At 40.4% G+C, this 21,696-nt stretch overlaps 1 protein-coding gene across 1 annotated transcript in view; it reads left to right on the top strand.

Annotated features, from left to right (window-relative positions):
• Window positions 1–21,696, top strand: part of LOC135164194 (protein rhomboid) — a 119,950-nt gene that overhangs the window by 62,053 nt on the left and 36,201 nt on the right. The window contains exon 6 of the mRNA XM_064124300.1: window positions 13,518–13,630. Within this exon, the coding sequence (XP_063980370.1) occupies window positions 13,518–13,630 (113 nt within the window). The remainder of the gene's footprint in view (window positions 1–13,517; window positions 13,631–21,696) is intronic.

Raw genomic sequence — 21,696 nt, forward strand, 5'->3', positions numbered from 1 at the left:
GCGAGGCATCAGGAGGGGAAAGAGAAAATGAATGGGGGGTGGGAGGGGGAATATTAGGAGTGTCGGCGCAATTTCCTAAAGGAGAATATGGCTCCCTCCGCCACCCACACGTCAACGAATATTTCTTAGGATTGTCCAAAAGAGCATGACAAAGGTTTCAGGGTGCGGTTTTTTTCTTTCCCCGTGAAACGGCCGTGCCCTTTTCCTCGTCTTGGGGATATTCTATAGGGGTTGCGGGGGACAGAGGGGTACGAAATTTATGGGAATACACGTATCAATTAGATTATCACTGCAGTTGAAAAATTGAATAAGAGTTATCAGAAAAAAATTTAATATTTACAAAAGCATTTTTCTTCTGTATAAAAATTGCATTTTGATTAGTTTGTAATTATATTTTGGTGAAATTACGTACAGTAATGAGCTGGAGGAACCAGAAAAGTGTTGGAGAAGAGTTGGGAGATAACATTGGGTGGTCAATTCATTTTACAAGCTGTACAAGCCTCGTGTTTTTGTAAAATTCGAGGAAGGAGAAATACACCACGAAACGAACACATCTTCTTCACGACGGCAACAGGTTGGTAGGTATCTGGGGGAACTTTGTTGCTTATGAAGCGAGAGAGGGAGAAAGTATTCCAATGAATTTTCATGGAATAAATTTTCAATTCGATGCAATTGAGCGGAATTAAAATTTTAATCAATGCTCAGTATTGGTTATTGACAACGCTCTTGACGCCCGTTTCAATGTTCATCAATTTCTGATTATTAAATATTCGTGCGGCAATTAATTTCTTTCGCACATCAAATGAATCGAGGCTTTAATGTTTGGCGTTATTATTTGCCCAACGGAAATTCATTTTAATGAAAATATTCAAATTCCCCACGAGACATTTCCGAATTAATATCCCGACAAATAGTTGCATTCATTTGCCAGGTACCCCCGGCTATTTTCAAATATTCATGAATTGCCGTACTGTCCAAATAAATATCTCCAAATATTTCCAGCAACGATATACTTCAATTTCCCGCGTACGGCTATTCTTTTACAGACCACATCCTTTTGAAATTCATGTACAAAGGATACAAAAGTACTTGAGGATTGAAATTGGATATGAAAAAAAAGGGAATTCAATTTTCCGGTCGGAGAAAGACTGTAGAAATTGAAAAATTCACATGAAATTGTAGGCAGTGAATTTGAATGGGTAGCCTTGTCATAAATTTTACTCTTCCCCCCGTCGTTTCGTGTACACGACTAACTCATTTCGTCCCGACGAAAAGGCAAAAATAAGAGGGACTCGCTCTGACCCATCTCGCTTTCTCTTCATCTCTTTCTCCCTCTCTCCTTCAGCTCTTTTGCTTGAATCTCCCAAAAGCACACGGCGAAGTAGAAGAGGATCCGCTTCGGATGAGCTCTCTCTCTCTCTCCTCCCCCTGTTCGTCTCTTTTTTTTTTATTATTTTCTTCCCACTCATTCTCTTATACACTAGCGTTTCGTACTCACGTAATTTTAATTAAAAACCACGAGGGCACCAGTCCATTTTGTTTATTATATTTCGCCTACCCCTTGACCGTGTTTTTTTCGCTGTTTATCTCCTTCCATTCGCTGCGCCAACTTCATTCTCATTAAATTCACTTTTCACAATTGTACTAACAACATAATTAAGGATGTATGGAGAAAGAAGTAGGAAAATATTAATGTTAAGGTATACCAATGTGCAAAATTTACTCGTAACTCATAACTACCTGATGAGAAAGTATAGAGGTATTAATCCGATGTTTTTAATGCTGAAAAAAATTTCTTCCTACTTTTACTTCGCCTTCCTATTCTTTTTTGTTTCTCCAGTGTGCCTGAGAGATAAAGCAATTAGCACTGGAAAGTGCCTTCTAGCCTCTTAATTACTTTAACGACCGCTTCGAAACTACCACATAAATGATAATCCCCAGAAACGAATAGAAAATCTGTAAATATAGGCTTTTCGTCTTCGTCTTCAACTCATCAGTGTCTACTTAAAATAGCTTTGATATTTATCAGGAGGTTAACAACATCACCACGAGAAGATCATCGTTTCAAAAAATTCTGTATCCAGGGATGAGTTTCTCACGAACAAATAAAAAATTCAAACTTTTTAACGTGACTCCCACCATAACAACCACTCTGATGAAATAATCTTCCCTAAACTTCCTGATTATACTCTTGAAATGACGGGATGACAGGAGATTGAAAAATGCTTTCTTCACCAGTGTTGTTGATAGTTAGTTATCAGCAAGTTGAGTAGAGTTTGATCCAAACAAAAGAGGTGAAACTTTCTTATATTTGCAGCGGAGCAAGATCAGAAATATTTTCCTCAAATTTCTGATGCTTCGATTGTCTCATGACCATAAAGCCATCAAACTTGTTACACGTGGCATTAATGACCTGAAGCCTGTCTAAAAATTCTAATTATCTCCTTGAGACGATGAGAGAGAAGGTGGAAGAATATTTGCTGCACCAGTGCTTCTGAGAGCTACTTTTATACGAGAAAATCATTCAGAGCTTCTTACACTTTCACGTGGATTGCTGCATGATCCAGTAATTCCACTCACTAGTGCCATTTTTTATTCCACTTAGACTGATGGGCATTACGATTCTACCACATCAGTGCTGAAGAGAACGATTGTCTATCCTTCCGAGAGGATTTGAAAGTTCTTCGACAATTCACTTGACATGTATAAGAAAATGATACATCCAAAAAAAATTTCGTGTCATTTCTGGTGTTCCTTTCATTGCGGTTTGACTTTGAAACGTGAAAAACGATTGGGAAACCCTCTTGCATTGAGGACGAGTCCCCAGGTTGACTCGGCGCCCCAGGTAAATATCCGAGAACTGCTGGGTATCGAAGCAAATTGAGTCATAGCCGGAATATTTGGTCCAAATTAGCTCCATTAACCAGGGCGGCCGTCTCTTTGGCTGTAGCAAAACACCGAAACATCTCTCCCTATTTTTCACCTCTCCACCACCTTCCTAATTCCCCCTCCCCCCTAACCTGCACATTGTTAACCGTTAATAGTGCAACAGCAACTATCAAACGCGGTACTATATCCGAGGGCCGATTTTTCTTTTTTATCGAAGATTATCAATTTCCGGTTATGGACATGAGCATGTTGTTCAGTTGGGAGCTCGTCTTGAGGGGTCAATCAATTTGCCGCTCCCTTTTTTATTCAAATTGAAATATAATGCCTCCATCTTGATCTTTTATTTTATTTTTTCCTTTATCTTTGTGGGATCGATCCACTTTTCTACCTTTTACCCTTCCTACTCTTTCATCTTTTATTTTTTTTCCGTATTCCACAGACTTCGTCCCATGTAACCAAGGCTAATAAGACCGTAGTACTCTTTTACCCTCCCTTAACGCGGTGAACATCGTTTTTTTTTCTTCACTTTATTCTTTCATTTATTTTATTCTCTTTAGCTGCATCTGTGACTTCAACGATTTCTCGCTCGGTTTCTTTTACTAGGTGGAATTAAGTCGTAATGAAGTAGGAGTGGAGGAAGCTGCTCCTCTCCAACAAAAGAAATATATAAAAAGGACAAAGTGGACGATAAAAGACTGAGAGTTGGTGCCGACTGTCTTTAAATGCGTATGATTGATTTTCTCGAGGCAATCTTCGATGTCTATAATTTGGTCCTTTACCGCCTCGTTTTCGGACCACCGTGCGACTTCTACTACTACGTTTATTTTATCTCTCTGTATCTCTTTTTTTTTTTTAAGAGGGATGTCTGTGTGTGCGTGTCATTTTTGTACCTTGGGATTTTACCGCCTCGTACCCGTGTCTCCTCTGGGGGTTAAACCTACCAACGAGCCGCCAACTGGCTGTCGTCGGCTATCGGTTAGTTTGGCCTCTAACGATCTATCTCAATTTGAAAGTTTTTCTAAATTAGCCACGAGACCTACCTGGACGACATATTTTACTTCGCTGGGACTTTTGTCTTGTTGAAATTTGTTGGATCATGGGTTGTAACGAATTTAATGAATTTTTCATGTTGTAATGGGCATTTTTTCCAATGGAAATGAAGAATTTTTTTTTCATGTCCAATTCCGGTCAAGAGAAGATTTTTCAATTTAGTCTATTTGAGGGACTTTTTTTCTATGGAATGAGAAAAAAATTAATGAAAGATTTGTATAAAACTTTCATAAAATAGGGAGAACAAATTCAGGTTTTCAGTTTCTTTCGCTGGCCGTCACGTTGCGCCTCTTTTCTCGTGATAGCCTATATTATGAGGTTATTAATTTTGCATGCAATAATGAAAAACTTCTTGATGAGGATGAACCTACTCTTGCAATCCTTCAGTTTTTCATACGAACCACAAATGATTCTTTTTTCATTCATTCCATTATGCTCTTTTCCTTTGAGAACGAAACAGGCACTTCAATTATTTCTATTTGCATCACATATTCATACGGAATACCAGCTTTGACGCGTGAATGCAATTACATCAGCATTCCACATAATGAGATATATATACATATATATATGTAATATCAAGACACATGTCCAATAAATTATTCAAAACAGCTCCGAGTAAATAATAAAATTATGGCCATGGCAAATGCTGCAAGTAGGATTCAAGAATTATTAAAACACGAATATTTAAATTCCCCTTCTGAATTTCCTCTCTCCCCACTCCGCTCACACCTCAGTGACATCTATATCCATTCAGTCTCTTCAGCATGGAGCCACTCTCGTTATCAACATCAGGGAAATTAAATTTTCATCTGACCTCTTTGCCCAACGGGAAAGAACCATCCTCCCACTGCGAATAAAATCTTCTGTTTTATTTCCTCTCTTATTCTATTTTTCACTCCCTCTCCACCACCCCCCCCTACCCCCCTCACCCTTTTTCCCGCGTTTCGCTCATTCTTCACGCGCAAACCCATTCGAATATAGATTACGATCCACCATTGTCCCAAGGAAATTATTATATCCAGGAGTTCCCCTCTGTATTCACGAAGTCTTATAGCTCTTTCTTCACCACCTTAAAAACTTCCTTCAAAGATTTTCCGTCGATGCTTCTCTAACTCACACTCACATTTTCCCTTCTTTGTTCCCATTTTCCTTTGTCACCGATTTCTTCGTTTTCTCGAGAACTTTGGAGTTTCGAGCAAAAGTCTGTCAACGTTAACCAACTATCGGATTAAAAAATATTCACCGTGTGTTTTCACCATTCCATTGTTTCTATTTTTAAAAGATTTTTTTTTCTCCTTTGAATGAGCCAATTGAACTAAGAATGCATATATGCCCGGTGGTACACCTCAGTACACTCGCACCTACGCATCCGCACGATTAAATAATTTATTTAACGTCACTAGCCAACGTTTCCTGTTTCACGTCCGGAATAAATCAAGTATTTTCGAGAGAGCCCGTGTATGTGTGTGTCAGAGAGAGAGAGAGAAACTGCAAATACCACCACACACGGAAAAGTTTTGTGATTATGAGGATAGGAATAATCTGAGAGATACGATTGACGTTTCCAAATTTTGCCATTAAAATTGGAGGAATATCAATAAGTTTTCTCACTTCAATGCAAAGTCCATTCGGGATATTCCTACACTCGAGCACTTGATCTATATTCACCTATCGCATTGTGCCAAATACTGGGTGACCCCTTTGAATTTATTCACGGCTCCTCATTGATTTGAAAATCAGGTAAATTTGTCACTAGTAAATGCATGACTATTTTCCAATCGAGTACAACTAATTCTCGAATGTACAATTCTACTTCACGTTAATAAATAAATAAATGGGAGAATAAACAAATTCTACTAGTCAACAATTTCAAGCAGTCTTAGAAGATTCAAAGGTCATTGGTCAAATTAGAGATTTTCTATCTGCAAAAGAGGCTTAATTTACCAAATTGAATTTTTTGTTTTCAATTTTAAGAACAAAATAATTATGGAGAATGTAATAATTTTGAGTTCAAGAGAATTAGAGTGAATTTTTGGAATTTCAAGTCTAGCTTCTGGAGAAGCGATGGATATACCCACAGATAATCGGATTGAAGTGTGATGGGCCAAGATAAGTGGCGGGGGGGGGGGGCTTGCTGCTGGCAGCAAGTCGTCGCGTGGAGTTAACTAATTGGACTAATTACGTCCTCTGAACTTGGAAGTGTGCGACGATCAATCCCGGTGGTAATGGTGCGACGAAGGGCTGTCGAATAGAGGATGAAACACGGTGAAGGAGGTCCGCGGAATAGGCACCTGACCGAGGGAGGGGGGGCGTTTCTTTCACTCATTAGACGACGAGTCTCTCTATCTACCTGCGAAGGGGGAGGGGGTCGAATGGAGAAAGATGGTAAACAACTGCACACAGGTATTCAGAGATACGTTCTCAGTGATCCAGCCGTTTCTGCGGGGGTACTCTTCCGTAACGTATAACGGTGTCATTTTGACCCTGGTCACGCATTAGGAGGCGCCTAGATGGAGATAGAATCCATGGGTACAAATAAGGAAGAGAAGCTGAAAGGTTCAAATGAGGGTCTTCGAAATTTTCTTTTGTGTGTAATTGGTGGAGCGAAGTGAAGCGTATGGTTGACTCTATTTTGATTCGTTAATCGGTTTGGAAAACAAAAATTGATTGATGTGATCTGGTTCAAAGTCACTTATCAACAATTTCTGAGATTTTTACCGGAATTTCAGTGACAAATATTTTACCAGTGACCACTGATGAATAGGCTGTTGTATAGGCTGAGGAGAGATAATGTCATTTTTAGTTAGTGGTGGTAAAAAACGTGCGGAATTCCAGGTACAGATAAGAATAATAATCCTTCAAGTCAACTGAATTGAATCAATAATGACATTCTCATTATATTCTCGCATTTCCTTCGAGTATTCTTTGGGTATGACATCAAGATTTGTATGCAAATAACCTAAGGGCTGTGATTTAACTCAGACGGCACGTATATGATGCTATAAAGCCCGTTGCAAGCACAATAACGCGCTCGAGACCCGATATAACGCTGAATTGGCAACGAAGTTAGCCCATACATGCAGGATCATGTGGAGCACAAGCACTTCGTGGACTTGGATCCCTCCTTGAGGTAGATAGACGGTGCAATAACCCAGTATGTGCACTGTTATGTTAATCCTCTGTTACCTAGACGATGATATACCTCAGCATTTCCGGTGCTAGGCAGTCTTGCCATTGAGTGCCTCGGAAATTCTATTCTGAGAAAAATATATGCCTCTGATAGAGGAAAGAGAATGAGGAAATTCAATTCACTGAATCTATTTGTTATTCCTTGTGGAATTTGTTTCTTCTACACCAGCAGAAACTGTTGAGCAGGAAGAATAATTTATCCTGATTCTATTTCACACATCGAGACTTTAATTAATAATCCAGGGGGTAATTTTTTTCGAGATTTTGCAAGAAACGCGTTATCATGAAAATCTTGAAAATCTGCAATTTCGCCGTTACTCCTCCTGGCAACCGTACTAATTTCGGCCTCTTTTCTCACCCATGAATCATGCACTATGTACTAACCAAGGATCTTAACAGCACTGACGTGTGAAGTCCTGCACTGCGAAACAGTGGAGAATGGAATTTATGGAGCCCAGTGAGAACCCGAAAGGGAGATTCGTTGCACCGAAAGAATTTTTTCCTAAAAAATTATTCTATCGTTCTATCAAAGTTCGTCGGCCCAGTCAGAATTGCCATAACGGTAGGGTAAAATTTACCAACTGCTCTAGAATTCCATTTTTCCGCGTACAAGAGCGGAAATGCCCGGGTAATAACATATAAATTTTCCTCCGTGTGCGTGTCATTCCCGTGACCATGATGAAACCACCACGAAACAGATAGTATTATGGTTTCAAGGAAGATAATGGGTCAACAATATCACCTACACCCTCATACTCGACCAGAGAAATTATTTCAAGGATCGATTGAGCATATGTATTCATTATGTGAACGTAAATGTAAGGACAGGCATGTACAACTGGTCTTTGAGGGCTACTGTACCGACTACCGGAGAATATCTAGCTTATGTACAATATCCTCTGTAGTTTTCTCCACCCAGCACCGAGGATGACATAAACGAAGAACGTGCACAGATGATTCTGTACAAAACGTTGAGACTTTGTACCCCCAACGGTTACCAACCGGCGGCGTACAATTCTATGTGGTTCTCGATTTGTTTGCGGTCACAAAGTTTCTATTAAAGAGTAAATAATCAGGATTTTGATGATTGCTTTTGTAACACAATATCCAGGGAAATATTTCCCTCGAAAATCTAGGTATGTGCATATATTTAAGTAACAGAATTTTTTTCCGGGGGCGTGGATAGTGAATAAATTAAATTAAATCCTGAAATCTAATTTGATTTATTCCCATTCAGTTCACCCCCTCAAGGCCATTAGAACCTTCAGAATTAAAAAAGTATCGAAATATAATTTTTCCTTCTCCTTGGGAATTCTTTTCATTCTTTCTACTCGTGAATGAGACTATTGGATAAATGCCTCATCATTAAGCGCTGAAATTTCATTTATAGCTATGCAAAAGTTCTTGAGGAAATTGGAATGAATTTAAAGAATGGAGGATCTCACACTTCCGCCAATAGAAATATCAAACGAAGTCACATAATTATTAGGTTTATTTTATACACATAACAAGCTCTAATGTCGTGTCACAATTTTTTCTGTTATTTTTTTTGTTTTCTTTTTCAATTTCATACCAGAAATTGAGGGATACCTAGGTTGGTAAAAGTAGGCACCGCTTATTACGCTAACAGTGGTGGAAGGAGAGCGCTTGAGTTAATTCGAGGGATAACGCTCAATTACGTTATTTCCAAAGTGAGCCAGTGACCTGAGCATATTTTCAGTTTCTTTCATTCTCCTCTTTCTTCTTCCCCATTTTTTTTTTCTATCGCAACCGACGATCTACCAAATATTAGGCAGCCCCCTTCCGGTTTCATGTGGCAATATGTTGAGGATTGAACAAAAAATAGTGAATCTCACGCTTTGGAGAGCAACAGGACATGAACACGTTATGGTGAATATGGTGAATGTGGAAAAGGGCTGATTGTGTGTGAGTATTAAAACGACACTGAATTCAATTATCAGACCACACTCGCTCGGCCACCCCGTCGCCAGTTGAACGCGTTACGATGATTGTCCCGGGGTGGTTTTCCGCGTCGAGACATTTTGTCCAAGCGCGAGAGCCCAATTGATATTAATTCTCGATTGGCAATTAAGCGGTTTAAGGCCAATATTGAAATTTCTATCGGACGGTAGACCGACGATCGTTTGTACGATATGTATAGGTATACACCGATCTGGATTATACACAAACCGCATTTCAATATTTTGCACATCGTTTTTAAACTTGAAAATTGATTTTTAGAGAAAAAAAGTTGTTAAGGCACAGGGGGGAAATGTTCATTAAAAATCCTGGCTTAAATTTTTTTTACTATGAAAATGGATCACGATTAATCTTTTCCTCATTTGTATCTCGATATTTAGTGAAGAATAATTTATAATTGATTTTGATGCTAGTTTAGGGAAATTCTATTCTGACACATAATAAATTTGCTCTATTAGCTCAGCAATTTCAAAGTAGATTCTTGTGGGTTGATGTCGGGCCACATAGCCAGCGTACTTCTATTTCAAGTATCTCATCATAAATTTATGTTCTGAACAGATCAATTTTATCGTAGACTGGTGGGTCGTATGGAGGTGTTCATGGCATATCTATTTAAGATGTTATTAGCAACTCAGTAGAAACACCCACAGAAATGTTAACCTCGGCGTGAAAGTTGCACTTATAGATACGTCATTCGATTCGGACATAACAATCGGGTAATGCACGACAGGAAATATTCACGAACAGTAACGGAACGATTCTCGCAAACGCCAGTGGCGATTTATTTCCAGTGATTTTTATAGATATAGAAGGGAAAGACCGATACATCATAAATAGAAAAATTTAATTGAATTTTTTTTAATTTCATTCCTCGGATTTTTGAAAAGAAACAAAAAGCAGTTCAAACTGTTAAATGATTAACTTTCATCGGGACATGTTTACAACATCTCACATCATAACTTGATCCGAAAAGTTATTAATAGCTCGTCCCACGAGGTAGTCTATATTTAAATTACATTTACCTGCAGCTCTTCTAATTCCCGAATTCTCTAGTGTTCAATATGCTCTCAATATCGATCCCTGAAAACAGTTCATATTCCCTCGATTCTTTCATACTGTGATCGAATATTCGACGGAACCGTTTACTCGGTAAGACTCTAAACCCAGCGTTCCTTGATGAAAATTTCACACCCAGCATTCAACACTTTTTACTCCAAGATTAGCCGTTTCATCTCACGTCTCACATTTTCCAGGCAACCCTACAAACTATGTTTGAAAAATTACTCAACAAGATCTATCGTTACATAGACACCATAAACCCCGCATAATATCTTTTTAATTTCTCCCCAGGTTAATGACCCAAACATACAGAAAGAATTCCCATGGATCTTCCGGGGTAATTAACTAGCACTTGAAACTTTAGTGAATCTTGAGAAAAATTTTTTTCCCCTCTTCCTCACCCCCTGGCTCAGACAGGACTTTAACCCGCAATTTGTGAGTATTCGTGTCCCCTATCTGTTCCCAAATCTCCGTGTATTGGCTGAAGTCAGAGGAGTGACCAATTTCAGATAAAAGATCATTAAAAAAATTTGTACGTCAAGGAAGGGGAATAAAAAACGAATAACTGAAAATTTCCTCAACCCCAGAGAAAACGCGAACGGGGCATTAGGGTTAGATGAGGCGAATACAATTCGATTGTCAGATCGTTTGTAGATGCAAACCAATAAACATTCTAGTCATGAATGGAATTCAATTCGATTAGGGGCGAGAGAACGATCATCGGTGGGAAAATGGTGGAATATATCTCTCTCTAACACACAAACCAATGGTATAACGTTGTACAGCGAATTTTCCGGGTGTAGGCATTACTGGCCATTAGTCCCCGACTCCGAGACCTGCATCAGCACGCAATCGTCCTTCGTTTGAACGTTATAAGCAAATATCCAGCAAAACCCTCGCAACGGATAATACGAACTAATGGGACGAATTAAATTATGCTCATTCATGTCTCGACAACTACTCAGCACTAATTACTATTTAATATTGGATGGGAGGAAGTCAAAGAGATGGGTATATCGATGACGATAATCCTTCTATTGATATTGTGTTAGAATCAATATCAGAGTGATAATTGCTCATGACAATTAGAGGCGGGTGGATTTTGTGGGATCGGTGGAGCTCAATGGACAAGGGAAAATAGGATTTATAATTTTTTAAACTTCTCAATGAGTGAGATGAAAGAGAATTTCTCACATAATGCTCCCCACAGTGTGATAATACCGGAGCGATATCGCTGATTGATATGAGCTCAATACGCTTTGGCAATATACGTTCCATCCAGAACGTATCGTGTCTCGTTACACGTCTCAGCGAGGTCTCGCTCCCCCTACCCACAAAATTGCCAATGTCAACACTGAAATTTTTCCCCAACTGCCAAAAATACGTATTACCTTCTCTAATACCTTCCGCCATTCTCTAAATGAACCCAATTACGCAAAACAAAGCATCAAAAATTAATTACCTCCCTCCGGACATATTTACCCCCCCACAAGATAAAGCGAATGGGTACTATCCCGTATCCCGACCAACCGTATGTAAATTACCCCACGATAGCTACATACCACTCGTGACAATACGTATTCACGTCACACGCATCACCGTACTCGCACGTATATATCCACGAAATGCGCAGAGTCCAACGGTCCGTGTACATATTCCAACGAATGGAGAAAGAGTGAAACAGGGCAAGAGTAGGCGATAGGATACTATAGTCCAAACGAAAATGCGTTATTCGTGCACGGAATATTTCTTCCAGTGGAATTCGCCAGGCGGAAGCTCCAACGGAGAGGAAGAGATTGTAATCCACGAGTTATCTCCGGCAAACGTATACCGTTTTTCTGTATATATACATTCGTTGTTCCGTTTCGATTCTTCTGTAACCGTATCTTCCCATTCAATTGTTTCCCTTTCCCTAACTTTCCATATTCAATTCATACCTTGACGTACTCTACTGATAGAAAAAATTCGGTTGAGTTTAACGAGGTAATTGTCGTGTGGTTCTGTGGAAAACTGCATTTTAATTGGATCAATAAGATTTAGAGTTGACTTGAACAAAAAAGTAGTTCATTCAAGGGGATTGGATAAATCAATTTTACTCATTCATTTCAATTTCCCTTCAAAACACTCAGTAGTGCAAGTGTAGCTCTTTGCTTTCTCGTCTCTGTGTGTAGTCAAACAATTAATTTATATTCGAAGAGATTAAAAAACTTCGCGAGACTCTTCATTCTATGTTTGAAACTCCTTCCCCCCGTAATCTTGAGAGACTTAAACCCAAAGCCAAATCACTATCCTGCTCGTATTTCCTTCTATCTTCTGTACAAGCACAGATGCTACCCCGCCATATCGATCCCCTGCTGTGGTACGTATAGGTAAAGAGGTAGGGAAGTCTGGTGCCCACGGTGGACTCGTAAAATTCGCGAAGTCGAAGATTTACTCGATGGAATCGGCCGTTTCATTGCCAATAAACCGAGCGAAACCGGTGGAAAAACCGAGGGAGAGAAAAACGTGAAGCAGCAACTGAGGGGTTGTCGAGGACTAAGACAATGGAGTATTGTTAAGAAGTGAGAGGGATGCGTGCTGTTGTTACAGTACACCCCAGCGCGACTGCATTTTGGGATTTAACGAGGGATACAAATGTTCCTAATTCAGATGGCGAGAGAGGGAGAGAGAGAGAGAGAGAGACAGAACAGGAGAAAGAAAAATCGATGATATATTTTTTTTATTTGCAGACACGAGTGGTGGCAAATTAAATTCACCCCTTTTCTCTCTCTCTTCCCTTTACCGTCGGAATTTTCTTTTATTTCGTTTCATTGGACGTCTGGCGACGTTCCTCGAAGAGCATGTCTCTACGTCCATTTCGTTCTGCCTTGTGACGGCAAGTCTTCCTACTCAGTAGCTCCTCCACTTTTTGGCAATCAACCCGGCAAAGCAATGATGTTATATACGTACACAGACAAACTCAGCAGTTCCGCAAACCATTTTCTCCCCAGCCTACATCCCACTCCCATCCACAGTCTTTACCTCTCAACGTTGCTCTCATCTACTCGCAAAACCGCAAGACGAAACTTGAAACCAGACGAATCAGAGAGGGATAACATCATGCAGAAGGGATGAACCAGCGAGTGAAACGATGCGATACAGACACTTTGCGCTCAGAGGGAGTTTGCTCTTGGGTTCTGGCACATTTGCTTAACCACGTTAACCGTAACTCGATCTATATACATCCGATGCTTGACGACCCGTGCAATTTTCGCTATAGCCCTGATGTTACAATCGGTTTATAATATCTTCTCCGAGCCTCGTGCTGATATTATTGATCATGAGTTTTTTTTTTTTGTTCATTTCAGATGAGTGGCAAGCGAACCAGGAGCTTCAAGTGCGCTGTTCATCATCGTGACAGAGAGGTCTGCTCCGAGAATGACTTTCACCTGCTGATACATGAGCCACCGCTGTTTCATAGGTAAGTCGATGGAGAGATGGTTTTTTTTATTGGATAGAAATTATCTGATTCGGTGAACTGACGTTCGTGGTTATCGTGGGGGGGAGAAATTTCGATTGAATTGATTTTTTCTCATTGATGAAGAGACCATTTGAATTCACCTGACTGCATCAGCACCGTAATTTTCGTCATATTTTTCCCTCAGCGTAAATTACACAGATGTTATTTAAAAAAAATCCTGCAATGGGTAATTAGAAAAAAATAATGTCTACAATTCCCGTGCAGATTTCTGTTGAAATAGTAAGAGTTGACACATCGGTTATAACAGTAAACCTTTAGTACAGTGGCTGTGCATACGAGATAAGAGTGTGCAAATAAAATATTTCGCATGAGAGCCCTCGGTGCTGGGAGAGGGATTGTATATAGGTATTAAAGGGATCGAAAATATTAAGGTGAGATATTCCAAGCAGGTAGCTGTTGAAAAAAAAAAAATACCACGATAGTGGAAACGATTCAGCTGATGGGGCGTGGAAGGAGAATGGGGAATTGGGGGTAGGAGGAGGGTGTTACAGACTGCCATACCATTACACCCTCGACTCAACAGGATACGTAGACGTGAGCAAAACTGTATACCCCATTGGCCCGTCTCACTATCCCGGGGGAAAAAATGCCGTGCGTCTAGGGCAAATGCGACCGACGGGCGGACTATGTAAATTTTGTCAGAGTAACTCAGGGAAATGTCGCTTCGTTCTAACCTCGCGAATGGCATGCGAAGCGAATGGATGCATGTGAGAAACAGGGGGTTGGATAGGGAGATGGAGAGGATGGAGTATAGGGAAAGTAAGGCAAGCATTTCTGTTTTACCTCGTTGTGGACTAACTCCGGTACGACACGGCTGTGCACTTACCCAACATCCCCTCGAGATTCCTAGCCTATCCCTAGAGCAACAGACCTAACAATCATTTTTTTTTTTCAACCCCATTCCATCAACAGATTTTCAACGATTAAGTGGGAAAAAAATTGAAATCATTAAAGTGAAATATACGTTCTAGATATGTTTTTACCATACACTTATCCGTGTGAGGAGAGCTTCGAATTGTTGAATTTGCAAAATTTCATACTTTAACGTGTCACACCCCCGAACGCAACGATTCTTTTGGCGGAGATTCTAACGGAGGAAACTGCCTGTTTTATTTCATTTTCATTGCTCCCACTTCATCTACAGTTTCGTGGAAAAAAAACACACGCCCAGAACGATTTTACGCTTCTTTTATTTACATACCCTTCTCGCCTCTAGAGTGACTGTAAATTTTACTAGATTGTGACTCTGTTAACGTCCGCACTTCCCCCGCCCCCTTCCTTTTCTCCTTTTTACTCCTGTTTGGCTCGTCCTCGTTAAATGAGGACGACAGGTGCGTACCTGACTCGAGGATTTTCATTTTAATTGTGAATTTTGTCACACAAAGTGTGCGGATAAATTGCTGAAGTAGAGGTGAAGCAGAGAGAGAGAGATTCAGAAGAAACAATGGAGTGGAATGATAAATGTCCCTTCATTTTTACTTGATGGCCCTGCATCTGTGATACAGCCCATGATCACTGCGACGTGTGTGACATCGCACCGATCAAGGCCATAGTTGACATTCCGGGCAATTCTTTCATCTCTTCAGGTCATCCTCCCCCCTCCTCCCCATTTTGAATGCCTATAAATATAGATAAATTCCTAGAGTTACCGATGGAGAATGAAAATAACATTGTCGATCGTTTGAAGGCGGAAGCCAGGATACTTTGAGGCAACTTTACATTGTTGCTCGTCTCTCTATTGTGCACAAGCCACCCATTAGTCTTGTTACAAAGACGTCAAAGCTCGTGTAAAAAAAGGGAAAGAATAGAGAGGGAGAAAAAAGGAGCGCAAAGGAAGGAGCGAAGGTGCTTGTACAACTCGGAGGCAAATTGGAAGTTTCAGAGTTTGTACATGTCACACCTATGAAGGACACTGGTAGGAGACCTTTCGAAGAGTCACGTACTGAACTTACCTACCCCTAACGACTTTCACCGTTGCTCTTGGCATCCAGCCTACCTATCCTGGATTACTTTGGACTCCCTGTGGGCTTCTTGTCACAGAAGCATAGCCGTTCCTCCTTAAATTGACGTCAAACTTACTTTGTACAATTATAATTTTAGTTGGGGGATGGAGTGGGCACTCCTGATGGAATGTCCAAGTGGTTAATTTCGTTTAAATTTGAGGACTAGGGGTGATGAAGGAATTGTCGAAATTGTCCCATTCAATGCCAAAAAATTATTCTCTTTCCGTATCAAGAGAAATATTAGCGTTATGTCCTCATAAAAATTTGCCTTCATAATTGGCAGCTCAGTAAATCAGATAAAAGATGGCAGAATGCCGAGAAAATAACAACAAAGTTGATGAAATAATCACAGAAGGTGACGGCTCGCTAATTATTTCATCTTCCTCAAACGCTCCGCGTAATTAGTAATCAGTCTCGACTACCTCCAAAATTTGTATGCTCGCAAATTTTTTTTCTCCCGTGAAAATTTACTTTTGTGTGTAAAAAAATGTTGGCGCTTAATCATCATTATCAAGTTGTTATTTTTTTCCAAGTTACGGCAATTGTAGCTGAATTTTTCCGCTATTTAATGTGTCACGGGAAATGAGAGAGTCGTGGATCTGAAGAATATGGCTAGTTTGAGGAGAATTTATGGGCGATTTTCCATGGGTCAATTAGGGGGGTCGCTTCTGAAATATAACGCCAGGTTCACGCACGATTTTTTCTTTTATTCTCAACAAGAAGTCCGAGGGGTGGGTAACAAGAAACGAGCATTCAGAGTGATACACTCTGAAGGCTAAATTGAAACCTCTGCACACCCGCCCTTCTCGAGTATTTTTCTTTTTCTCTCAGTAAATCGGCACTCGCTAAAAATCCTGGTAGAGAAATCCTCGAAGTTAATGGGGGCATGAAAAAGCCGTGACATAGGCTCGAGGGTGGGGGGGAGGAGGGGGCATTGGATCGTGAAAAACTTTGTTACTGTAATGCGACGTCTGAGAATTTACCACCTGGCCACTTCCCGCGGTGTCAGCGCGCGCCCTCCTTTTTACAAATCCTTTTCAAGGATGGGTCATCCCTAAAGAAGGGGGAGGGGCAGGGAGCAATCATTTAGAAGTAATACTCTGTCCGATCGATGCTCTCGACAAATCAATCAATAAAAATGGAACAATTTTTGTATGTGACGGAGTTGATAAACTGAACGAAAATTTCGCACAAAAAATATTTTCAATAGCATCCCCTAACAGTCTAAAAAAAAAATTTTAAAACTCCATACAGCCACCGGGGAACCGCTTCCCGTCAAACGGAAGAAAAGTCCTGTCCCTCGTCACAACAAAATTTCACCAAAAATCAATCAAACAAAAAATTCAAACCATGAATGAATAAGAAAAACAAATCACGCAAAATAAACTGCCGAATGACACAATGAAGAATCTCCGAAAAACCGGTTTCTCTCATAAATACAAAATAAACATTCTACAAAAGCCAGAGTTTTTCAGAGAGCAGCCGTAGGTACGTGTAACTGATCTCGACGGTTCGCGGCAGAGTGCGAGTTGTTCTTTGATGTGCCTCAATACAGCACGATGTATACCCAGTTCACTGTGATTGGTTTTCGCTGCCCCCCCTCCAAACGCACTCACCCCCGCCGCAGTCCAATCCCAAAGCGCCAGTCACCCCCCACTACGTGTGAGCGCGTGTACACCCACGCCCGCTGAAGGCTCGTGGCTGCTCTCGTCTGAGGACGGAGTCACTCGGTCAGTCACTCGGTCACTCAGTAAGCCCGTGGCGCCCTGCGAGAAGGGACGTGTGTGATAAACGTCTCGCGCGCACTCGCACGGTAAACATTCAGCGATCTGTGTGCCGGGCACAACTCTTCGTGTTTCTCTCAAGTCCTTACAACCGGTGATTTTAATAAATGAAAACATCACTCAACTCCTCGGACATTCGAATTAATAATAAACCGGGCAATAACAAACGTCAATTTGATTTTACCTAAAAGTTATCGTGTTTGTGTTTTGGTTAATATTATTTATTCGTTTTAACAATTGGCAATTGTGCAAGGCGGGTGGGGGGGAAGTTATCAGTTCCGATGGTGGAACGATTATAAAGTGTGGGAAGTTGTGAATAAAGTGGCGTCAATAATGTGCGTGACAACGCCGCTGAGCGCTAAAAAAATACTGAAGGATACGCGCGGTCAATCGACGAGAACAATTGCGACCAGTGCGAGACCAGCACCAGGATTAACTCACAACGGTGCTATTACCACAACTGTAACACCTGCATATGGAGGGGAGCACACCAGACCCCAACACACGTCGATCATGTAAATATTTTCATTATTAAATTTTTATGAAACAGTTGAAGGAGGGGTTAATATTGACGTGACAGGTTCATTCGGTTTGAGTGACAAAATTCCAGTGTTTTTTTTTTTCGGTTGTTCCGTAGCCATGTGTTTTTCCCACCGGTGACAATGGAATTTCATCACCTATCAGACGTAAATAAACATCCCTTATCGAATATCGTCCAATCACTGGGTGCAGTAGAATGATCATAGCCAATTGTCGTTGAAAATACTTTTAACAGTTGCGATATTTTCGATAATGAATCACGTACATTCGGTATTTCTCGGGGATTATGGGAATTCATAGTACAGTACAGATTGCGTTAACAAAATTCAATAGCTGCAAACCTCTAAATAGTTTATGAATCCATGTTTATACACTGGATTTTGTCATAAAAGCACGTGTTGTTGTTTTCTCCGGTGGAGACGTTGGGTGTACAGCGGCGGGCGATATGTGTGCGCCGACGAAACTCCTCTCTATTTCCAGAGTACTAGGAAACGACGTGTATACTCTATCAGTTTGCCACTACGATCATAGAGTGAACCTCGTGAAAAAGTTATTCGATTCTTCTCAGAATACCGTATTATTATTTTTTCCTTGGCTCTTGCAAAATTGCGGAATCACTCCGCATCATAATTCTTCCCCTAGCATTCTCGTTAATATTCCTCGGCCGTTACAAGTGACCAAGAATGAGTCCGTGGGATTGTATTTTCTATGTCACTGGTGCGTATGAGACAATTTTGAGTCGAGTGAGAGAGAGACTGGAGGAGAGCATAGCCACCGTGAGGGTGACGCATCATCGATCGGCGTATACCGTTACGGATTGTAATGCTACGCTTGATCGCCAACGTCCTCCGACGAGACTTGTATTTATTTCCGGACGCTAGAGGAATTATACTTTTTTTTTTCTCCTCAATTCTCTGCCTTGTTTTTACTGAAGCCAACGACGGCCTACTGTCAAGGCCACGGTACAGTGAAATTCTAAAAACTCGTTGATACACAAATAACGTAGCAGTGTGAATGTCTGGGATTTCTCTCACTCCTTTTCAATTCCATAATATCGAATGTATTTTTTCATTCGCCATATTGGAGGAGATGGAGTACCTGGTGGAAGAAAAATACGAAACTCATCTTCGTTGGGGGAGGAGGGAGTAGGGAAAAAGTTTCCAAGTCGTATGGAGTAGTCTTTATCAAGAAAGGGGATGGAGAATTGAGATTGTACCACTGGAGATGGAGAAAAGTGGCTTCTCTTCGTGGTAGCTCGACGCGTCTCCACGAATTTCCATATTTTTACTCTTCAGACATCCATTGTAGTCACCTATTGCGGTACAGAAACAATAAAATTTCAGAGAGGTGAAATTGTATCTAAAGTTTGCCTAATATTTGTAATGCAAATTCATTTTTAATTTTATTACGATGGACAGAGCGTAGGGAAATTGTATAACCGAGTGAGGTCATTCAATTATCTATCCATCTCTCAGTTTACCGAGCCCTTTTGATGGTCCAAATGTTCGAAATACAATTCCTCCGTTACTAAATTGATGCATTATAACCAGAATTATCAGATTGCAGACTAATATTCTATGGTGGTGGATGAGTGTATGGGTTCTCATGATTATTGTTTCGGTTGACTGAAATTATATCATTTGATTCCATTTCATGAAATGACGAACACCAAGAAAAACGATTCAGGTTCTTTCTTTAGTTTAAAATTAATTAGAGACTAGTTTGACATTTGAATTTTCATCCTGTTGGCCTCTAATCCAAAATCGTCCGCGAAAATAATTTATTTTTTACAAACCTGCTGGACCAATTTGAATTTTAATTGACCGAATTCATCGCTAGGATGAGAGTAATCGTGTTAGAAACCAACCAATCTCGCTCAACTCGAGAATTATAATTTGAGAAACAATTTCAAACTCATTAATCAAAATAATTGAGTGTTCATTCAATTCTGTCCATCCCTCCATCAGCTGAAAACTAAAATTACCTCTGCATTAATCCTAACTGAACAGTAAACTTGGTAAACACAATTTTATTCACAATTTACGTTGACTTGTTGGAAAATTTCATGCTGGTAATCTCTCGGCTGATTCACGTCGGACCGTCTCTCTGTGGTTTTAAACCCAAAAGTATATAGACGGTGGTGTGCAAAGCCAAGCCGGTGGATGAGGAGATACGGACTGTAGAATAGGTACTGAGGAGGATGTCAAGTTGGCACCTAACAAGTGACAATTACCGGCGCTAACGAGGCAAGTGGGGTTGGGGCCCAGTCTTGAAGGCGGAAGGTATGAGCGGGAATGGAGCAGTTGAAAGATGGGAGGAAGGGAATGGGAATTGAGTTCTCTCGGGGCGCATCCCTCCCTTCCATCCTCACCACCCCATCTGGCTCTCTTTGCCCCAACAACGTCTCGATAGTACTTTCGATGCTCATTTCGTGTTTCTCTGAGTGTACTTGTAGCCATTATGTACAGACCAGTTGGAATTGAGTGTTCAACATTATCAAAAGGTCTCATTAAATTCAACATTATTTGGAGAATCAATTAATCGATTTAATTAATTTTGGTAATTGGTGAGATTGAATGGGAGAAGAATATTCCTTATAAATTATTACTAAGTGTTCCATGTCTCTAGTATTCAATTTAATGGTCATATACTAGACTCAGAGAAATGCACCATGTGGGAAACGGTGTCTTTATTTCAAGGACATGTATTTCACGCAAAAGCCATAAGTCAACTCATCGTCAACCTTGGATTTTGATTCACATCTCGATGCAGCAGAACATTTTTTATGCGGATTCCCCAAAATTTTGCCATTTTCTGAAATTTTGGAGACATCTATCAAAGATAAAGTTGGAAATGAATTGGCTCGAGGGTTGTTCATTACGAAATTTTCATGCAAGGGATCAAGACCTTGAACGGTGGTCTTTGATACACAAGAGCGATTTTTCCTGTGCATTATATAAACTTTCAGATTTCAAGCACGATATCGTAAATTTTATAATTTTGCAAATGATAAGGGATGATTTTTCCAACTATTGTGAAGTTGGAAGTGTTAAAGTGAGTATAGAATCGATGGTGTGGTTTGACTCACCCTTCTCCTGCATAACGATAGCCACGAAAGCGCGCTAACCCGTGGGTGGGCAACAGCCAAAACCGTATATATGAGCCTCGACGATGATGTACGGTCCGTATGGCAAACCGCGCACTCCTACCGTACTACTATCGTAGTGATCCGTTGTATTTTCTCTCCCTCCTATTCTCCATTTCTCCTTTACCACAAACACAAACCCTACCTACTGCATCCAACACACGCCTCCGTAATCCATACACTAATTGCACTCCTCAAACGTGCAGTATCGGATTTTATAGCACGGTTATAACCCACGGAACAAATGACAATGGATCGGCTGTTATCACGGCCCGGCTATTCCAGACATTTTCTCGTTATCTTCAGTCTCTTATCTTTCATTTTTTCAATCTCAGCCACTGTCATTAATAGTAAATCCAATCCGAGGGGTAGAGATAATCTTAGCAAAATATTAGACTATTTTAGAACGGAGGTACAATTTTTATCTGCTACTGAAGAGCTGTGGCAAAATTTTGTTTATTTTTTTTTTCGACTTAACCAACATTGTTTTCCGTAACAGTTGAACGAATAGATGACTTAAAAATGTAATTCAAC

The sequence above is a fragment of the Diachasmimorpha longicaudata genome, chromosome 7 (assembly GCF_034640455.1).
Source record: "Diachasmimorpha longicaudata isolate KC_UGA_2023 chromosome 7, iyDiaLong2, whole genome shotgun sequence".
Taxonomy (NCBI): Eukaryota; Metazoa; Arthropoda; class Insecta; order Hymenoptera; family Braconidae; genus Diachasmimorpha; species Diachasmimorpha longicaudata.